This window comes from Puma concolor, chromosome E2 (genome assembly GCF_028749965.1).
Source record: "Puma concolor isolate L17-30 chromosome E2, mPumCon1.1.hap2, whole genome shotgun sequence".
In the NCBI taxonomy this organism is placed as follows: Eukaryota; Metazoa; Chordata; class Mammalia; order Carnivora; family Felidae; genus Puma; species Puma concolor.
Genome location: NC_141681.1, coordinates 29620636 through 29640253, shown reverse-complemented (window position 1 = coordinate 29640253; position 19618 = coordinate 29620636). Strand labels below are relative to the sequence as shown.

At 51.3% G+C, this 19618-nt stretch overlaps 2 protein-coding genes and 1 long non-coding RNA gene across 7 annotated transcripts in view; 1 reads left to right on the top strand and 2 right to left on the bottom strand.

Annotated features, from left to right (window-relative positions):
* Positions 1-7032, top strand: part of SLC6A2 (solute carrier family 6 member 2) — a 53899-nt gene extending 46867 nt beyond the window's left edge. For 2 of the 4 annotated variants that reach the window (XM_086689406.1, XM_086689403.1), the window contains 4 exons: positions 413-513; positions 961-1128; positions 2551-2622; positions 3221-7032. In XM_086689406.1, coding sequence (XP_086545532.1) covers positions 413-513; positions 961-1128; positions 2551-2622; positions 3221-3244 — 365 coding nt within the window. In that variant the 3' untranslated portion in view covers positions 3245-7032. Of the gene's footprint in view, positions 1-412; positions 514-960; positions 2623-3220 lie in introns of those variants that run through there. The other 2 variants (XM_086689405.1, XM_086689404.1) reach the window with 1 other exon arrangement.
* On the bottom strand, positions 2853-12004 carry LOC147573450 (uncharacterized). Its single transcript, XR_015244789.1, has 3 exons — positions 11704-12004; positions 10852-10982; positions 2853-6413 (listed from the first exon to the last, which is right to left on the bottom strand). It is a non-coding gene; the product is annotated as an uncharacterized LOC147573450 (long non-coding RNA).
* A 4673-nt stretch (positions 12005-16677) lies between these two features.
* Positions 16678-19618, bottom strand: part of CES1 (carboxylesterase 1) — a 31272-nt gene continuing 28331 nt past the window's right edge. For both annotated transcript variants that reach the window (XM_025920511.2, XM_025920512.2), the window contains exons 12-14: positions 18595-18726; positions 17306-17378; positions 16678-17042 (exon numbers count right to left, since the gene is read on the bottom strand). In XM_025920511.2, coding sequence (XP_025776296.1) covers positions 16859-17042; positions 17306-17378; positions 18595-18726 — 389 coding nt within the window. In that variant the 3' untranslated portion in view covers positions 16678-16858. The remainder of the gene's footprint in view (positions 17043-17305; positions 17379-18594; positions 18727-19618) is intronic.

Below are 19618 nucleotides of genomic sequence, written 5' to 3'. Positions count from 1 at the left end.
ACCTCTTAATCCCTTCTGTCTGTGTCTTGTATCCCTTTCCCGCCTGGCTCCCCTCCAGCAACCACCAGTGTATTCGAGAGTGTGTGTGTTTTTTTCTTTGTTTCTTTTTTACTTTGTTCCTTTGGTTTGTGTTTTAGATTCCACATAGAAGTGAAGTCATATGGCCTTTGTGTCTCTGTGACGGACATGGTGACCTCTAGGTCCGTCCGTGTTGTCACAAATGGCACTTGCTGGGTGTCTCTTCTTCCCTGTTCTTCGCCAGCCACTGCCGGCGCCCAGGGCTCCTAAGTGCCAGCGTGTCCGAGCCTTGCCCCGCTGCCCCCTGGGCAGCCTGACTCTCAGGGGAGGGCAGCAGGGGGCGGCCCAGCGCTCCCCAGGGACCGGTGTAACAGCCTGCCCTGTGTGTGCACAGGTGTGGACAGGTTCAGCAACGACATCCAGCAGATGATGGGGTTCAAGCCAGGCCTGTACTGGAGACTGTGCTGGAAGTTCGTGAGCCCCGCCTTCCTCCTGGTGCGTACCGTGTGGCCCGGCCTTCCTGGGGAGAGGGGGCTGTGTCTGGGCTGGGGGGGTGGGGCGCGGGGATCTTTGCTTTGCGGGTGGAGGTTCTGGGGAGCAGAGCCCAGGTTATGCAGACGGGACAATCAGGACACTTCAGCCCCGCCGTGGCACCACCACTCGGCCCAGCTCCAGGGTCACCTTGCCACTCCTTTTCTCTGTTTCTGGCTCCCTTTGTCCCCTTTGGTCATCATTTGCTTGCTGAATGAATTCTTCCTCCTTCTCTACCTCCTTTCTCTTTTTCTCTTTCTTTCTTGTCTCCGTCCCCTGGCCCCTCACTTCCCACGGATCTTCCACTGCCTCTCTCCCACCCGCTTCCTCTGTCCTCTCCCCGTGGCTCTCCGTCCTGCTCTGTCTTCACATCCCTCCTCTTGTCCCTTCCCACTGCCCGGTGTCCCGCAGTTTGTGGTGGTGATGAGTGTCGTCAACTTCAAGCCACTCACCTACGATGACTACATCTTCCCGCTCTGGGCCAACTGGGTTGGATGGGGCATCGCGCTGTCCTCCATGGTCCTGGTGCCTGCCTACAGCATCTACAAGTTCTTCAGCACGCGGGGCTCCCTTCGGGAGGTAAGCTTGGGGCCGCCAGGCGGTGCGGGGGACAGGACGGGAGGGATGTCCCCGGTCATCCCCGATGCGACGGGAGAGGACGGACACGAGGACACGGACCCCAGAGCCGCCACCATGGCCAGGTCGTTTTCCGCCCCCCGCCCCCAGTTTCCACACTGGTACCCTGGGGATAGTGCTATGGATCTTGAGAAGACAGAGGAAGCGCTCAGCACAGTGCCGGGCACAGAGGACACGTTCAAGGCTTGCTGCCGACTGTTCTGTCTGTGTCGGGTGCACACGTGCTCTGACTGCAGTCAGTCCCTACCGATGTTTATGTGAGGAGGTGACACTCAGGTCTGTCGTGTCCCAGATGCCCCCACTCTCCCAGTCTGAGCTCACTGTGATCTGGTCATCGAAGCTTTTACCTGCCTCCTTCCTGAACCCGACACCTTCCTCTCTTACTTGTACGCGTTGTGTGTGCATGTGCACGGAGAAAGGTTGAGGGAACGGTGCCCTCACTCTGAAATTATGTCTGTCCTATTTTGTTGATAGGCCTTTTCTTTCATAAATAATGGTGACGGTCTTTTCCTAATGTCCTTACTTCGGAAGATGAAGTTTCATTCCTTCATCCCTTCATGCCCTGACTTTCCAGCTATTTGGTGTGAGTCTACAAGGCCCCAGCAGTCCGCTGGGCACCAGATGAAACTCCCCAGAGCTCACATTCTAATGAGGGGGACAGACAGACAAATGAGGGCATCAGGAAGCGGGCCACACAAGGGCTGGGGGAAGAGGGTCCCAGGCCGGGCTTGTCTGTCCCCTCCCCCGGCTCCTTGTGACATGTTTCCTGTCCTTGAAATCCCACATCCAGGAGCCTCCGGGTCACCGGGAGGGTCTGTGCTCGGTCAGCGCATCCTGGGCCTGAGAACCACGATCTGCTTTGCGCTTTTTATTTGTCACACTGTGGGAGCAGGGAGGGCGTCCCACCTTGCAGGGATCAGTCATTGATCCAGATGCCTTCCCGAGTCCCCGCCCTGTGTCTGCACCCCAGGGAGGGCCTGCCCTGATCCCCAGCAACACTACTCCATCTTCTGGGCCCTCGTTGTGCTCCGAGCCTGTCCTCTGCAACACTTCAGCTGTGGTTTCAAAATTGCCCCTGTGCGTGTGTGTTCCCCAAAGCACACACCGTGTGCGTCTCCTTGAGCTCTGCAGCCGCAGGGCCTCACCTCGTGTCTGACCACAGTAGTTGACCCCATAAACACAGACTAGACCAATGAGTCCGCGTGAACCGACCCGGGCCACAAACAAAGACAGCGTGTCTTGTGTGGACCTCACACGCTGTCCTTGTGGGACTTCAGGGCCAGATAGCAGGTGGCCTGTGTCTGGGCTGCCGGGAGGTGCCCCTGGGCCCGGCTGAGGCCTCCTCCCCTCCCCGTCTTCTCACAGAGGCTGGCCTATGGCATCACCCCGGAAAACGAGCATCACCTGGTGGCCCAGAGGGATGTCAGGCAGTTCCAAGTAGGTGCAGGCCGGACCGCTCTGGGCGGGAGGCCGGACCGTTCCGGGCGGGGGGCCCTAGCTGCCCCCCACTGTATGCTGGCTGCACATACCACATGCTACAAAACCCTGAGCAGCTGTGGGGCTATCGTCCCGGGGGTGTGGTGTCAGGAATGGCGGAGAGGGGCCTGTCCCCTGCTTCTACTAGCTTCCAGCTGCCCCTCCGCTCCTTGGTCCTGGGAAACCACACGTCCAGTCTTTCCGAAGCTTAATTTCCTCTCTGTAAGTTGTCACCCTAGGCTGGGGATCTCTTACCTCGCAGGATGAGCCACAGGATGACCTAAGTCCTTTAACTTTAAAACCCTGGGGGTTGGGGGCTGGGGGAGGGTCCTGGTGAGCCCCCTGCTTCAGACTTGCTGTGCCACTTTGCGAGGCTTCCTCGCCCTTTCTGGGCCCAAGTGACGGTTAGGGAGTCAGCCTGCACGTTCTCTGGGGTCTTTGGAGGGAGGGGCTGTGTTCTCTGCCTCCCCGTGCTTCCGCTGTCCTTCTGGGCCCCGGGTCCTCTTGTCCCCACCCGCCTCTGGCCTTGGCATCACGACCCTGCCATCTTCCTCTGCAGCTGCAGCACTGGCTGGCCATCTGAGCCCCAAGGAGGGACCCTGCCGTGCCGACGCCCAGGTCCAAGGCTTTGCTGCCACCCCGGACACAGTCTTGGGACTCCTCTCCCAAAAGATGTTCTCTCCATCCCTACCCCTCTTTCCCCAGTTACAAATGATTTAGTGACCTCGTTTTTATTCACCTTCTGTTCATCTGGCCCGGAGGCTTTGAGCTTGGATTGGAAAGTCTGGAGGGGGAGGAGGAGGGGAGGGAACAGGAAAAGTGACTTCCATCGAGCCCCTTTTGCTTTGGGAAAGCCTCACCCACCCTGGGATCTGGCCCAAGCTGAGCTCCATCCACGGCTCGGGCAGAATTCACCACTACCTTTGCTGTGCTTTGGGGCCACAGGAGAAATCCCGCCCGCCAAATCAGAGAGAGGATGTCGCTTTTGGCCAGATACCATAAAACCGAACACAAACAAAAAGGCCGGCTGCGTCTGGGGCAGGGGATCCTCTCTCTCTCTTGCCACCCAGTCAGCATTCTGGTGTCTGAACCTTGATCAGGGAGCGTGGCTTGGTTTGTTCCGGTCATCAGTCTGGATAGATGCTTTGGAGGCTTGTGAGAAGAATCCTTCATGGTTAGTTTTCACTCTGGCTAAGCTGAATCTGATTTGTGCGTGTTCTGGAACATTCTTCCAGCTTCTGGTGGTCAGAGGGTCCAGAGCCATGGATGTCACGAGGCAAAATGTAGATGAGCCGCAGTGAGGAGGTTTTGCAGAAGTACCAGAGGAGCTCATAGAGGCCACGTGCAGGGCTTGGTCTGTCGGGCACATGGGGCCCAGAAACCCATCTGTGGCTTCTGAGATCTTTCTGGGGGACTTGGGACAGGAACCCAGCGAGGCCAGAAGTGTGTCTGTACTACAGAATTCTCTGCCGTCCTCACAGGGACAGGTGGATGCCCAAGGGCATCCTGATAGGCTGTTTATCTGTTGTCCGCAGACACCTGCAAAGGTCTTCCCTGGGAATCCCACCCAGCAAGGACCAGGGCTCTCAAGTGGTGGGGAGTTGGCCCTGAAAACTCCCTTTGTCTCTCCTGATGGTCTTAACTTGGCATCTGAGGGCATGGTGGAGCCAAGCAGATAGCAACCTGGTCATTCAAGTCGAGGGGAAAATATTCTGAGCTGATGGAGCAGGATGATGGTTTTAGAGAATTTGCAGGTTGACTTCTGATACACATTTGCAAGTGGCGCCCTCTGGTGGTGGTGATGGTGGTGCGTTTCAGCTCATTCAGAGAACAGATTTGTAGTTTGGGAAGTTGGTGGCATCTATTTGGGGTTTATGTTTATGGTTTGAGTCTCTTATGCCTTCCTTGGAAATCTAGATTCAGAGGTTCTTGTTGTGACTGAGGAAGCCCCTATTGAGGAATCTTGGGCCATAAATAAATAAATAAATAAATAAAGAGGCTGCTCATACTGGGAGTGTAGGAAGACTCACATCCAGAAGGTACTTTGCATAAGACTGGGGTGTCCCTGAGCCCGATCAATCAATCATGCAGTTTGTGGAAGAGGGTTGTGTTGGGGGCGGGGGGAGTGGTGGGGCAGGGAGGTGGTCTTCTCTCTGAAGGTCCTGAGATTTCCCTGCTAAGTCAGTGTCCTTGGGTCACTTTTTGGAGAAAAGTGGGAGAATCAGAAGACTTCTGATATTTTTATGTAAAAAGGCCAGTTCAAAGGCTAAGCCCAAGTGGCAGGTGTCTTGGACTGCTGTGGAAGGCGGGGCCTGAGGGCATCCAACGGAGCTGAACAATAAGGTGGGGGCGAGGGAGATGAGGGAAGGGCGACCCATCACAGGTAGGATCTGGTCCCATAAGCGACTTCAAATCCTCCCGTGAAGAGTAACTCCTCCCTAGGTGTTCTAGTCGTTTTACACAAAGTCCCTTCATCCCCGTCACCTCCCATCTTCCCAGCAAGGATTGCAGGGCTGGTTTCTGTCCCAGTTCCCAGGTGGGAACACCAAGGCTCAGTATTTCGGCCGCTCTTGTTCAAGTTTTCTCAGCTCGTAAGGGATCCAGTCAGACCCTCAAGTCGGATCCCGTGCCTCTTAGCCCAGAGCACTTTGAAATCCCCAGCACACTGTGGTTTACCCCACCCAGGGCCGTCGTTAAAAAATAAACAAAACCCAGTCAAGTGGCCAGGGAGTGTTTCTTAGCAAAAGAGCAATGTATTGGAAGAAGGGAAGAGGGGAGAGAGCGTCACTTGTTTACAGCTGTCCCCTTTTTGATGGACTCAGTCACGCTGGGGAACAGCGGGGCACGAACCTGCAGTTTTCTCTTTCCATCTGCATGTGGCCCTTCTGCCTCCAGACATCTGTCCCGAGGGTGAATCAGAGATGCGGTGCTAGCTGACCCAACACCAAACCAACGCCATGGTGCTGCCTTGTTTTGGGAGTCGGCTCCTGAGCTTGGGGTGAGGGGGGTCCGGCCCCGAGCCCGAGCCCCCCGGGGGGGGGGATGGGGGCCCCAGGAAGCCCTTGGAAGTTCTCATGGAGGTGCTGGCAGGCCTTCTGGGCTCACCTTCCACCCACACTTAACGGAGGAGGAGTATGTGCTTTATCCTGAGTAACGTTTGACTTCTTTTTTGTGGCCTTTTTTTGATAGCAGAGGTTACCCGAGATAAGGGTGTTCCTGTGTACTGTATATGACACTTTTGCTATTTTACCGGGTTTTTAAAGAATTATTATTTTCCATGAAACGTAAACTCTCCGTTTAAGACCATCGCCTTCACATCTACTGGATGTCTAGTCGTTTCGCGACCACCCGTCAGTGGATCGTCATTCTAGATGCAGATGAGACAAAGGAGAAAGGAGCCGCCAACTCTTGCCAATATCCTGCCGAGTAAAGGTCCCCAAAGCTGCCTTAATTCTCAGAGGGCGCCCCTGCCCGGTGGGGGGGAGGCTGTCTCTGGCCGTATGATCCATATGGCGGCCCTGGTGATGTGAGACCGAAGCACTCTTACCAAAGACGTCATTTCCTAGCAAAGAAGCCCACGGAGCTCATTTCGTATGTATACTTCCTTTGAAAGCCATGGGATGGAGAACAGAGAGGAAGCGCGTAGAAACAGCACAGTTTTCAGAGTCTGCAGGGATCTGGGTCTACCGCTGCCCAGCGGGGTTCCTAGGGAGGAGGGGTCTCTTCATCTCTCTGGGCTTCGGCTTCTTTGTCTGTAAAAGCAAGGGTCAGATCAGATCATCAAAGGTCCCATCCAGTTAAAAAAAATGTTCCGGTCTCCACGACAACGTACTTGTGCTAAATTTACAACGAGGGAAGCACCTCGCTGGCTGTGAGTCCTTCCAGAATGATCTGGTGGCCAATAACCTACTGAGTAGAGAAATGTCAGGTTTCTGGCCTCCAGAACTTTGATTTTTCTGGACATTCAGTAGTTCCTCCTTCTCCAGTATTTCTTCCACTGGTGCCAGAAACACTTGGTATTTAAAAATAAATAAATAAATCCAACCCATTTGTGCTCAAGATCTTGAGGGTAACATGTGAGGCCCCGGTGAGTCCCAGGATCCATAGCTGTGTGGGTATCAGCATATTTATTGCCGCCACGTCAGAAACCACCAAAACACTGGTGAACGTGAAGTTGCTTTTGGGGTACCCGCCCTCAGCCCTCTGTTTCTCCACTTCTGTGTAAATAAGGATTGTCCCAGTGGTGCCCTCCCTGTGTCACGGACTGTTCCCATGTCATGCAGGTGTCTGTGTCTGGTGTGGATTTATTTTAAAAGCTGTTCTCTTCATGGAAAAATCAGTGTACAGAATAATAAAGGAGATTTCCTGTGCCGTGTGTCTAGTGGTGGGTTCTCTCGGTCACGAAGGTAAAATGCTATGAATTATGTAAGGCAGATGGGAGTGTCTGCGATCAGCCTCCAGCTAGTAAGGAAGAGCTTCTGGTCAGAGTGGTCCACTTTTCACCCAAATAACTCTTTTTATAACCCATGGAACAGGAGACTGGAGGGGGTTAAATATGTAATCCCAGCTCTGAGATTGACACGTGTGTTTATTTTTTTTGATTGATTGAAATTCAAGCCACTAACGTAGTTACATTGTTTTTATTTTTTTTTTAATGTTTATTTATTTTGGAGAGAGAGATAGAGCACATGAGAGTTGGGGGGGGCAGAGAGAGTGAGGGACAGGAGATCCAAAGCGGGCTCTGTGCTGACAGGCTGACAGCAGGAAGCCCAATGAGGGGCTCAAAGTCATGAACCATGAGATCATGGCCTGAGCCAAAGTTGAACACTTAACCAAATGAGCCACCCAGGAGCCTCCATTGGTTTTATTTCTTAAGACATATTTTTAATGAATAACTCTGTGTCCAAGTGACACAGAGTTACCTAGTTTTGCATTCCATTTCTAGGGCTGAATTCGATTGAATTCAATGCACAATCTATTATTACACTTTCCTGGGGAGAAGGATACATTAACGCGTAGGTCCTCATTGCTAAGTACTGTCATTATTGGGGAAGGTGTGAGCTCACATTATGATTTTCAATGCAAGTCAACAAGCAGACACAGTGACATCAATATAAATGAGGTATTGACAAAAAAAAAAAAAAATCCAGTCTATGTCTTTAAATATGTAAAAGGCAGTCAGGGATGGGTGGTAAACAACTTACAAGAAGATTAGACCAGAACGGAGAATGGGCTGTTGCTGGAAGTGGTGAGCTCCCCATCACTGGAGACATGCAAGCAGGCAATGTCTCTTGGGTAGGTTATGGAGGGGACTCGGTGTCACATAGGGGCGGGGGAGAGAGGGTGCACAAACTCTAAAGGCCCCTCCGTGGAGCTTCTTTTAGGAGAATCACGAGCCCAACCTCACGCAGCGGCGGTAGGACAGGTAAACACACATACCAAGGGTCTTGAGGTGAGGACTGGTTTGCCCTGTTGAATTGCAGCTGGGCGGACATCCCAGGGAGGGTTTTATGATTCTGACCATTTGGTTTTGACTCCAAAATCAGAGTTGGGGTTTATTATAGTGAATCAAACAAAAGGCAGGCATGCTTCCAGCCTTCCCTTTGTGCATGCTGACATTTAACGAGTGTCTGCAGCCCTGCGGGTGGAGCGGAGGGAGGTTGGGTCAGAAGCTGAAAGGGCAGCTCTTCTGGGGACGGTGGGGCACCTGGCGACCCTGGCTGCCACCCTGTGCCCTAGGCTGGCAAATGTGGTAGGAGAAGACTCACCGGTGAGCCTCACTTTGGGCAACTGCTAGTCTTTTAAATTTTCCCCAATTTAATCACAGCCTTTTGGAGGGACGTAGCTTCATTTTTATCTCTTTCCAAAAGCACTGATATGTGTCATCTCTCTCTCAGGGACTCAATTTGTCCATCTGTATAATGGGTCAGGAGTTATTAAAACTGTTTATGGATGGACTTGAAAAATGTCAGAACCTTTTGAAATGAAACGCAAATTTTGTCTTTGATGAGTTTGTGTCTACTCTTCTGGGAGACAGAATGCACGTGTCCTTCAGAGTCTCGGATGTTTGAGACTCATGGGTATATGTGCATATAAGCTTTGGGGGCCTCCCTCTTCTGATGATACACGGCGTTGGTCTCTGGTCACCACCCCCAACCAAGCGAACATGACATAATCCATCCCACCATCCAACATGTCATTTGTTTTCCTGACAATGACCCTGTGAGGTGAGGTAAGGGGCAAAAAGAACAATGTACCCACTGGACAGATGAGGAAACTGAGGGCTCGGGTTGAGAAGTGACCCACCCAGGGACACACAGCCACTGAAGGGTGAGTGTTTGCTCTCTGCATTATGGGGTGTCCTCTGAAATTGAGGTGGGGGGGGATCAGTTCCAACAGGTGCCTTGAGCTGTGGGAAAAGACAGTGGGACTATGAGGACTTGAAATTCAGGTTGAGGATACGTTGCAGGGGACTGAAGAGGATTTTTTGTCACACAGTCTCTAGTAGGGTAGTCAAGGTGTGTCTGGATGGGTCAGTATTGTCAGGAGTCAAGGCTATGGAAAAGTTTCAGAGCCCACTTGGGACCAACCAGCTACTCTGTTGTTAGGACCGAGTCACATTAGAAAAGTCAACATTAAGCATTGGTTTCCCCATCAATAGAGAGAAAGGGTTGGGTTAGGTGATACTTTGAGGTCCTTTCTGTTTTTGACTCTATGAGATATCTCCATAAGCTGTCACAGGGCCTATGGACTAATTCACACTAAGATGTGAATGACTACCTTTCTAGGCACACACTAATAAACAGAGGTGTTTGCTGCTGCCTTTCATTCACCCTACAGATTTAGTGCAGGGGTCAGCAAACATTTTCTGCAAAAGTCTGTGTCACAACTATTGAATTGCTATTATAGCATAACAGTAGCTTTATTGATGAAACATCTGGGGGGTTGGATTTGGCCTGCAGTTTATAGTCTGCTTGGGTCTGGTGGAAAGAACAAAAGGTTTCTTTAGCAAACTGGACCTGGGTTTGAATCCCATCTCTACTACTTCCTGCCGTGGAATCCTGCAGAAAGTTAAATAAGATATGTGAGGCTTTCTTGTACCTGAAGGGCAGGAATAAGTGTGCATAAGAGAGCTATGCCGGGAGGATCAGACAAGACAGTGTGCACTTAGGAGTGACATCCCGGGAGCCGCAGTGGCTGGATCCAAACCCTGGTCCCATCACTCAATAGGGCAAAAGCTAGAGTGAGTCTCCTTAGCCTCCTCTGCTTCGGTTTGTGATTTCTGCCTGAGTGGCCACTTGGTGGGGCCGTGGGGAGGACTAGACGTTAGTATTATGTTCAGGATAGTGTCTGCTCCATAGCTTGTGTTCAGGGCAGATCAGCTCCATGATGAGCGTCTATCTCCTCCCCCTCCCCCACCTCTGCCCATTTCAAAGGCAGCCCAGTTACTGTTGGGTTTTTCTGCAGCCAAAACAGGGTCTCTGTTCCTTTGTCCCCTCCTTCAGATGCTGCCTCTGAGGTTTGAACTGGGTCTGGGTAGCCAAACCCAAGTCTCTCTCCCTGGGCCCCGGTGCATGTGACCCCCCCCGGCAGGAAGTTCAAGCTTCGGGAAATGCCAGCGTCCAACAGCCAGCCTTCTGCAGGACCCGCCTGCCCCACAAGCCCTCTGCTGTCAGCCTCCATTAGACTGATAGCACGGGAGAGGCTCCCCCAGCCGGGCATCAGCTCGGGCAGCCTTGACCTCAACTCCAGCCCAGAGGAGGAGCAGACAGAGGTGTGGTGACCAGAGACTCCTGGAAGAGCTGGCAACTAAGTGACTTCTGGCGTCCTGCTTCTCAGCTCCTGGCTCTGTCGGCCTCAGGCCTGGGAGGGGCTGAGCTGGGCCAGACCAGCAGGGCATGGAGGTAAGGGGGTGGGCTGCAGGAAATCAAGGAAGACCATCTCTGTCCCCTGAGAAGGCCCAAGCAAAGTCCATTGCCTGGACATACCCAGGGGCCACAAATGGATCGTTTCTGTAGCCAAGAATGACCCCACACACCCTGCAGCTTCGGGCCCCAGTCCAGAGTACCAGCTGAGAATGGGCAGACTCAGAATCAGAAGAGGAGAGGCCTGACACACGCCCAGCCCCTGGCCACAGGAAGCCTGGTGCAGACTTGAAGGCCATGGCCAGCCCAACATTGGGGCACCTACCTGCTGTCCACCCGAGCATATTCCCAGGTCCGTGCTAAACTTCTTTTCTTGCGTCACAGCCCCTCAGGCTCCCCGGTAGTTGCCATTAAGCCCTGATCCGCCATCTGCAGTCACATGACAGTAATGACACCCTATCAGGAGAGAAGAGTGGGTGGTGGGTGGTATCTGAGGCATGCTCACAGGTCAGGAAGGGCAAGGCAACTCCGACATTTCAAATGAGCCGCAGAGTCAGATCAGGGAGCATCACAGCGAAGATTAGAATTGTTAATTAGACAGTTACATTTGGAGCGGCCCCACTGAAGTTATGGAATTAGAAGGGAAACAGGGCACAAGGAGTCCCTGGGTTTGTTAAAGAGAGAATGGAGCCCTCCTGGTCTCACAGCCATGGATCCCCTGAGGTGCTGTGACCTTAGGAACATCAGCACCTTGGACAAGGCCAATGCACCGAGTTGACATTTAATTAGCCAAACATTGGCTTATCCAGTGCCAGTTACTGTTCCAGGTGCTTTGCAAATTTCATCTCATTGAATTCTCCTGATGAGGCCAGGAGGTAGTATGATTATCTCCATTTGCAAATGGGGGAAACTGAGACACAAAGAGATGAAATAACTTACCAGTTGGTGAAACTGGGGTTTGAACCCAGGGAGTCTTGTGTTTGTTTTTTTTTTTTTAATTTTTTTTAATGTTTATTTATTTTGAGGGACAGAGCACAAGGAGGGGCAGGGACAGAGAGAGAGGGAGACACAGAATCCTAAGGAGGCTCCAGGCTCTGAGCTGTCAGCACAGAGCCCGATGTGGGGCTCAAACCCACGAACCGTGAGATCATGACCTGAGCTGAAGTCAGACGCTTACCTGACTGGGCCACTCAGGCACCCTGGGAGTCTTGTGTTCTTAATCACCCCGGTATGTCATTGTCTCTGGGCCCTGGCCATACAGGCATAACATGATTCAGCCGGTAGGGGCATGGTCCTCAACGAGTTCCAACACACTCTTCATTACAAACAATCTGTAATCTGTACACACATATGTAATTTATATACACACATTATATATGTATATATACACACAAACATATTTAAATATGTATGCATTTAAGTGCCTCCAGTGTGCTAGGAAGCAAAAGACTTGCCCAAAGTCACTACAGTAAGAGAGTTCATCTCTTTTTTTTTTTTTAATTTTTTTTTCAACGTTTATTTATTTTTGGGACAGAGAGAGACAGAGCATGAACGGGGGAGGAGCAGAGAGAGAGGGAGACACAGAATCGGAAACAGGCTCCAGGCTCTGAGCCATCAGCCCAGAGCCCGACGCGGGGCTCGAACTCACGGACTGCGAGATCGTGACCTGGCTGAAGTCGGACGCTTAACCGACTGCACCACCCAGGCGCCCCAAGAGAGTTCATCTTGAACAAATATTTCCTGGCTCCTGGAGAAAATACCTATGCTTTCTCTGAACACACCCTAATCCCATGCTGTCTGGCTCTTTATGTCGAATACAGGTTCCACTTGGGATCCCTATCCTTATCCTCTATATGTTAGGATGACAATATAACAGGAATCTACGTATGGTCCCTTAACAAATGAGATTTTTCTCATGCTCTTGTGACAGATAGGCAATGGGTCAGGGAGAGACATGTTCTTCAGGAGGAAGAAGAGAAGTGTCTGCTCTCGGAGAAGAACTTTAGTGAGGGTCTCTGCCCAGACGTGCCCAGTAGCCTGGGATGACTGTGGAGACACTTAAGAAAAGTCGTCAAGGATGTGGACTATTTGTAGCTTTCCATTTCACCATCCACATCCATAGCATGTGGTCCTCATGCTCATGGTTGGTGGGGGAGGGGGGCAGGCAAATTCACCTGCAGACATCTTGCCCACCTTTCAGGCAGGAGGAGGGGAAATAAAGAGAAGGGGCAAAAGGCAGAGGCCAGCTGTGTCTGTGATTCTTTACTCAGAAGGGTGGGTCTCCTAGAACCCTACCTGGATGTCTGCCTGTATCTCATGGGCCAGATCCATGCATCACGGCAATTTCTAGCTATCAGGGTGTCTGGAATTTGTAACTGGGTACATTGCTGCTCTGGACAAAATCAGGGTTCTCTCAGGAAGAAGACACGAAGGATATTGGGAAAACACTGGTCATTGCCTCCTTTCCCATGGCTTCTTCACCCCTGGAATCCATCATCTGCTGAGAACTGTGGGGGCCCTTGTGGAAAGCACCAGGGTCTGAGTGGCCGTAGATAAGGGCTTCTCTGTCCCATGGGCTGAAATCAATTACTCTCTTGGACTCAGGGCTCAGGTCTTGCAGGGCGAAGACAGGCAGACCTGGGGCTGGCTGAGCAGGTGGGGATGTGTGTCTGCTGACAGAAGGTTTCTGCCCATCCCAGGTTCCCGCTTACCTTCTCTGGCCTGACCACACCTTAGCAACAGAGGAAGCGGATTAAAATAGAATATGGGCGCTGTGGCCGCCAGATGGCGCCAATGCACATTCCTCCTGCAGAGCAGAGGCTGAGAGAAGCCAGGAGGATGGGGGTCTTTGTTCTCTAGACCCCCCTCAGAGCCCATCCGAACCTTCCACACTTCCCTGAACCAGGGGAGCAGAGAGTAGTTTTTGTCTGGATGAAAAGATCCATTTGGTTTTGTATTGTTATCTCTCGGGTGGATTTATTTACTCTTTCATTCACTTATTCACTGATGAAAACCCTACCTGGTCCTAGTGCATACCAGGGAGGAACTGGACTATAGAAAGAAGGAATAACCCTGTCACTGAGAAACTCTCAGTCTGATAGAGGAGGCAGATGGTGTGCTGATCAGGAAACGTATATTAAGCACCTACTGCATGCTTATTTGTAGCCCGCTGGTGTCTCCCCAGTGCCTTCAAAGTAAACCCAGACTATCCTCATTTCATTCCCCCTCTCTATTCTGGTCACCCTACACTAGCTGCAGATGTGTACCCAAGGACACCCTGTCCCCCTGGGCCTCATCCCGGGGCCTTTCCCCATCTCTCTGAAACTGGCCAACTCTTACCTGTCCCTCATGGTATCGCCCCTAGAAAGCCTTTCCTAACCCACCCCTCTCACCAAATTTACCACAATTTGTTGAAATGAATTTTCAGGGGGCCAGCAACTTTGGGGACAGAAGACAGCAACCACCGATATTTATCTCTCCAGTGTCGAGACGAGTATCTGGCACATGGTGGGCCCTCAGTAGATGGTGGGGTTTACAGAGATGAGGGAGACAAGGCCATCTCAAAACCTGGCAGAGAAATCGTGCACAGAACCCCACCTGGGGAGATCATAGAGTGCCCTGCAACAGGTGATACTTGATCTGAGTCAGGAGGAAAATTCCAGGTCATGAGAATAGCAAAAGTGACAGCACAGATGCACGCAGGACTACAGGGGACACAAGGATCTGAAGAAATTTGCAGTGGAAATTTCCAAATAGAAGGGCTGCAGAGGCAAGTAAGATCTAGAAGATGAGAGCCTTCCCAACTTGCAATAGGGAGATGGAACTTTTTTCCAGAGGGCAATGAGGAGTCATTAATAAGTTTTCGATAGGAGTGGAGCAGATGTCCATACTTGGGTGTCACATAGTGTATCAGGAAGTGACTGCTGTGGAACAAACTGGCCCAAAGCTTAAAACAACAGCCGTGTATTCGGCCGAGGGGTCTGTGGACCACCCAGGAAGGTCTGCGGATCTGGCCGGCCTCAGCTGATCCTGACTGGGCTCACCCAAGCGTCTGAAGCTGTGGGTCGGCTGGAGGCCGACTGGTCTTGGATAGCCTCTCCTGGGATGCCTCCCCTCTGTGTGCTGCCTCATTCCTGGCAGGCTGGCCTGGGCTCGTTCACACGGCAGTCATGCGGGTTCAAGACAGTGTGTGAACACGTGCAAGACCTCTTGAGGCACAGCATCACTTCTGCCATATTTTATTGTCAAAGCCAGTGAAGAGGCCAACCCAGACTCTTTATGAGTGGAGCTGCAAAATCAGACGGCAAAGGATGTGCATAGCAAGGGAAAACCAGGGTGGCCGTTCACATGGATCACCCTGGCGCTATAGCACAGAGAAAAAATGGCAGGGAGGCTAGTTAGGACTTTCATCAGCCCGGATGAGAGGCAAAGGACAGACGCTTTGCAGAGAAGTGCTGTGCGAGTGCAGTTTTCCGAGCACTTCTGAGGTGCCCGGAACTGGATTCGTTCTGTTGGAGGCTGGGGAGACCACCAGGGCCAGGAAACATTTCATCTCAGTTTGAAGTAGGAATAAGACTTGAGGAGCTCCTACCCAAGCTGCCCCTGCGTGGTTAGGACTCTGGAGGCGCCAAGAGACCAATCTGAATGCTGCCCCTGACCGTGTCAGCTCAGGAGTAGTCACCGCGGTGGGGACAGAGTTGGGAGTCTCAGCCCCCTTACAGTCCTGGATCCCTCCCGGAAGCAACTGTGGCTATCTGGACGCTTCCCACTAGAGGGCAGCAAAGAACCGCCAGTCAAATGGGTGCCTTTGGCCGAATCCGATGAACTGGAGAGGTCAGGACAAGCCCAGAATAGGAGTTTTGAAGTGTCCTGCTTACAAAGGAAGGATTGCTTCACACTTACGGGCTCCAGCTCTAGAGCCAGACTGCTAAGGGCCACATTCCAGCTGCGTCACCAGGATGGGCTTCATAGGTGCGAGACCTGTGCGTTCACTCAGGACTCTAGGCTCACGGTGGCTTTAAAACTCTGCAGTCGCCATCTTGAAATTCTTAACAATTTTTAAATAAATAGTTATTTTTATTGTTAATAAAATTGCACAGCAAATTATGTACGTGGTTTTGTCTGTCGCTTACTAGTTGAGTTTTCTTGGGCCTTGTGTTAACTTCCATGGGGTTGATAGCAAGCATTCACCTCAAAGGGTGTCTGTGAAGATTATCTGAATTAATATAAAAACTACTTTATTATGAAGGCACATAATAAATATCCAATAACTTCTAGTTACTGTTATTATTATAGGATTCAAAGGTATAATCATCGGATACCTGAAGGCTGATGCCCACCTTCACCTTGTAAAGTTCCATCTGACCGCCATCTATATATATATATAATTTATTTATTTATTTCGCAATCTTCAGGAACCTGGGAACTCTCCTTTATTCGCTGGCTTATGCATTCAACCATCCATCCATGCACATATTCAGCACACACACTGTGCAGGGCCCAGGAGACATAGAGACTCGTACAAAGAGTCCTGCCTTGAAGAACTCATGGACCAGGTCAGTGGTTCTCAACTCTAGCCACACACCAGCTAAACATAGGGAGTTAAAAAAAAAAAAAAATCCTGTTGTCCAGGACCCTCCCCCGGACAAAGGAATTAGAATCAGGATGGGGCCTGGGCAACGGCATTTTTTAAAAAGTTGTTCAGGTGATTCTAATGGGCAGCCAGCACAGATATGCTAACGATAAATCCTGAAGTGATCCAGGCTATAGGAGGGGTTCAGACAAGTTGCTGGATGAGATGACCTCAGGGAAGGGCCCGGGAGGATGCTGTGTACATTGGAGAAAAACTGCGGATCTCTGGAAGGGTCAGTAAGGGCCACATGATGGTGCCACAGGGTCACGACACCTCCTTTCTCCACCACTGCAGGTACATATGTAGACTGGTAGCTCCACATGGACAAGAGAGACATTACATTCTGGCCACCCCACATCCTGTTGCTGGAAGTTGTTGAGGGCCCAGAGACATGGGGCGGATGCACAATTATCCTTGGCAGCTCCTGGGGCCAAGCCATCCCCACCGGAGGCACCTTCCAGACAATCATGCCCATCCTATTCATCTCCTCTCCCTGAGCCCAAGACACAGACACTGACATGGTCTCCGAGAGAACATTTATTCCCTAAATTGGCCACAATTCCTCTTCCCCGGCCTCTGCCCTCCCCCACCAGACATATTCCCAGCCTCCTCCATAAGATCCCTCTTTGGCTCATAAACACCTTCATAGACTACCCCAGTCTGGGCTCCCCCAGGGCCCATGGCCAGCCAGGCCACCCATTCACAGCTCAACGTGCTCTTTGTGGGGTGGCTTTTTTGCTGCCCCCTTGGCCAGGAGCTCGGTCCAGAAAGCCACTTCCTTGTCTTTCAGCTTCTGGGCTGGCTGAGTGGTGGCTCCAATCTGCAGATACGCTTCCTTCTGGTCATATGCCGGCCAAGAGGGCAGTCCTTCCCCATTGGGGTTCCTAGGAACAGAATCAAACGAGAATTGCCCAAAGTGACTGTGGGGACCCAACAACACTTTGAGATTTGCAGGACTTCTTGGTTTCATTTCCCCCAGGAGGCTCCTTCACCTCCAGAGGCAGGGAGCTCACCGAATCCTAGGCAGCCTGTCCACTTTTAGAGAACTCTTGCGGCTCCTTGTCAGTGTTACAGGGCTGGGAACTACCTTTCCCAGTAAACACCCCCACCTGTCCCAACCCTGCTCCATCTCTGTCACCAGCCTCACCCACTCCGAGCAAAATTGGCCCAAAATTTCATCATCATCTTGCTGAGTCTGATCTCCTCTTCTGAAGCACCTCCTGTGGGGAAGAAGAAAAAAAGCCTTTGCTACTCAAAGTGTGGTTTATGGCCAGCAGCACGGGACTGCTTGTTAGAAACTCAGAATTTGAGCCCTTGCTCCAGACCGACTGTGTCAAAATCTGCATGTCAAGAAGATCTGGGTAATTTGTGTGCACTCTAAGCTTGGGCATTGCTGATGGGGGACTCGGGGGTGGCTGCAGTCTCCTCAGTGCCTAGACAGCCACGCCTCCCCGCACCTATCAAGGTCTCCAGGGCTACACCCAGAATGTTCACTACAGAGACCCCACCTTGGGATTGCTCCCGTCTGGGCCTTTGCGCGCTCTCTTTCACCCACCCATGTTCTCATAAAACCTGAAATATCATTGATGTGCAGTGGCCCTAATGCGTCAGCCAAGCAGGAAATGCCCAGAGGCACTGCTGTGTCGGCCACAAACAGCCTGAGGTGGGTCACACGCAAGTCATCTGTAACTGGTGATAGTGAAGGCATTGGAGATATTTGTGAAAGGTCTTCTTTAAAGTATTATATTATCTAGGTGCCTGGGGAGCTCAGTCGGTTAAGCGTCCAACTGTGGCTCGGGTCATGATCTCTCAGCTTGTCTGTGCTGACAGCTCAGAGCCTGGAGCCTGCTTCGAATTCTGTGTCTCCCTCTCTGTCTGCCCCTCCCTCACTCACTTGCGCTCTCTCTCTCTCTCTCTCTCTCTCTCTCTCTGAAAAATAAACATTAAAAAATAATAAAGTATTATATATATTATTAAATATATTAAGTTGAGAAAGTTAGGAATTTTAGGTGGGTAGATGGTTGGACAGACAGACACACACGTGCACATTAGCCCCGATTCAAGGTCAACACCAATTCTAACCTTACCCTCACTCACAGTGGGAAGTGAGTGGTGACATTCTAGCGCTTGAGCAGGGCCCTGCATGGTGAGGGCTAGAGCAGGGCCCTCTAGCGCTTGAGCAGGTGACCTGCCATGTGGCTTATTGATACCCAGGCCTGAATTCTTAGAGTATGAACGGGGGCACTTGGATATACCTTCTCCACCAGATGTGTCGGGGTAGGAGAAAGGTTGGAAATTTTCATAATTCAGCCCTGCTCCGATGTATTTGGGTAAGTAAGGTCAAGAGAGAAGGGGGAACTTGACCCATGGCCACCAAACTGAGACTTAAACCCATATCTTCTAACTCCAAATTTGTCGTCACCGAAGGGCCATCACCTTTTAAAAATGGTGCCCCGAAGACTGAGAACAGCTCATCGCCATGGTCCCCTATCAACGTCTTGGGTTTCATGTCTGATGAGAAGCTTGGATGATACTGGAACTCATACATGTACGTGGGGGCTCCGGCATCTGTAAAGACATGGATTCATGCACAGTTCATTTCCCCAGATGCGCACCAAGGGGGCCCTGAACGCTCCGGGAATTGGTGGCACACCTAGGTCCTAGGTACACAACAGCAGCAACATTAATAGCTGCCCATCGTGAGAGCCAACTGTGTACTAGACATTGTGTGGCCCTACAGAAAACCCTTGGTTACCAGCATAACACAGAAACAAAGCTTTGGGAAAGCTCTGCGATTTGCTTAAAGATGCACAGTTGGAGGAGGTGATATTGGCGGTGATAAACTGATGATAAACCAGTGATCAACTGGCTTTACGTCAGATATTTGTTGAATGAATCAATGAATGAAGATTGAATGAATGAAATGTTGAAATTCTGAGTAAATCCATTCAAAATAGTATCAATATAGGGGCCTTGGGCCAATTACACACAGATCCTGTTGCCTACTGATGGGTTCACACCCAAGAACATCTCTATACACACTGTTTACGCTACTGTATTTCATTGAAAAACGGGCTCGTTTTGATTCCTTTGGAGACTATCTGCAGCCCAACAGGTGCCTTTTATTCTACCCATTTTGGAGAGTTTCCAGTGTGCTTGTCAGCTAATTCCTAGGGAAGAGGGACGAAATCCTAGTTGCTGGCTTGACAGCTCAGATATTTATACAAACATGGGGGAAGGGCATAATCTGTCTCTTGTATCTGGGGAAGCCGAAAACTCAGCATTTTCTATTGCTCCATCACCTTGTCACCTCATATCTTGCTTCCTGCTGGGCCTGGGGTGGTGACAGAAGAGAGAAAGAGGGCTCTGAGGGAGGACAACGGTGCCTTTCTCCTGCTTTCCCAGCCCCCACTCTCAGCACCCCCTCTCCAAGCCCCCAGAAGGTGTCGATTTTTCCTCA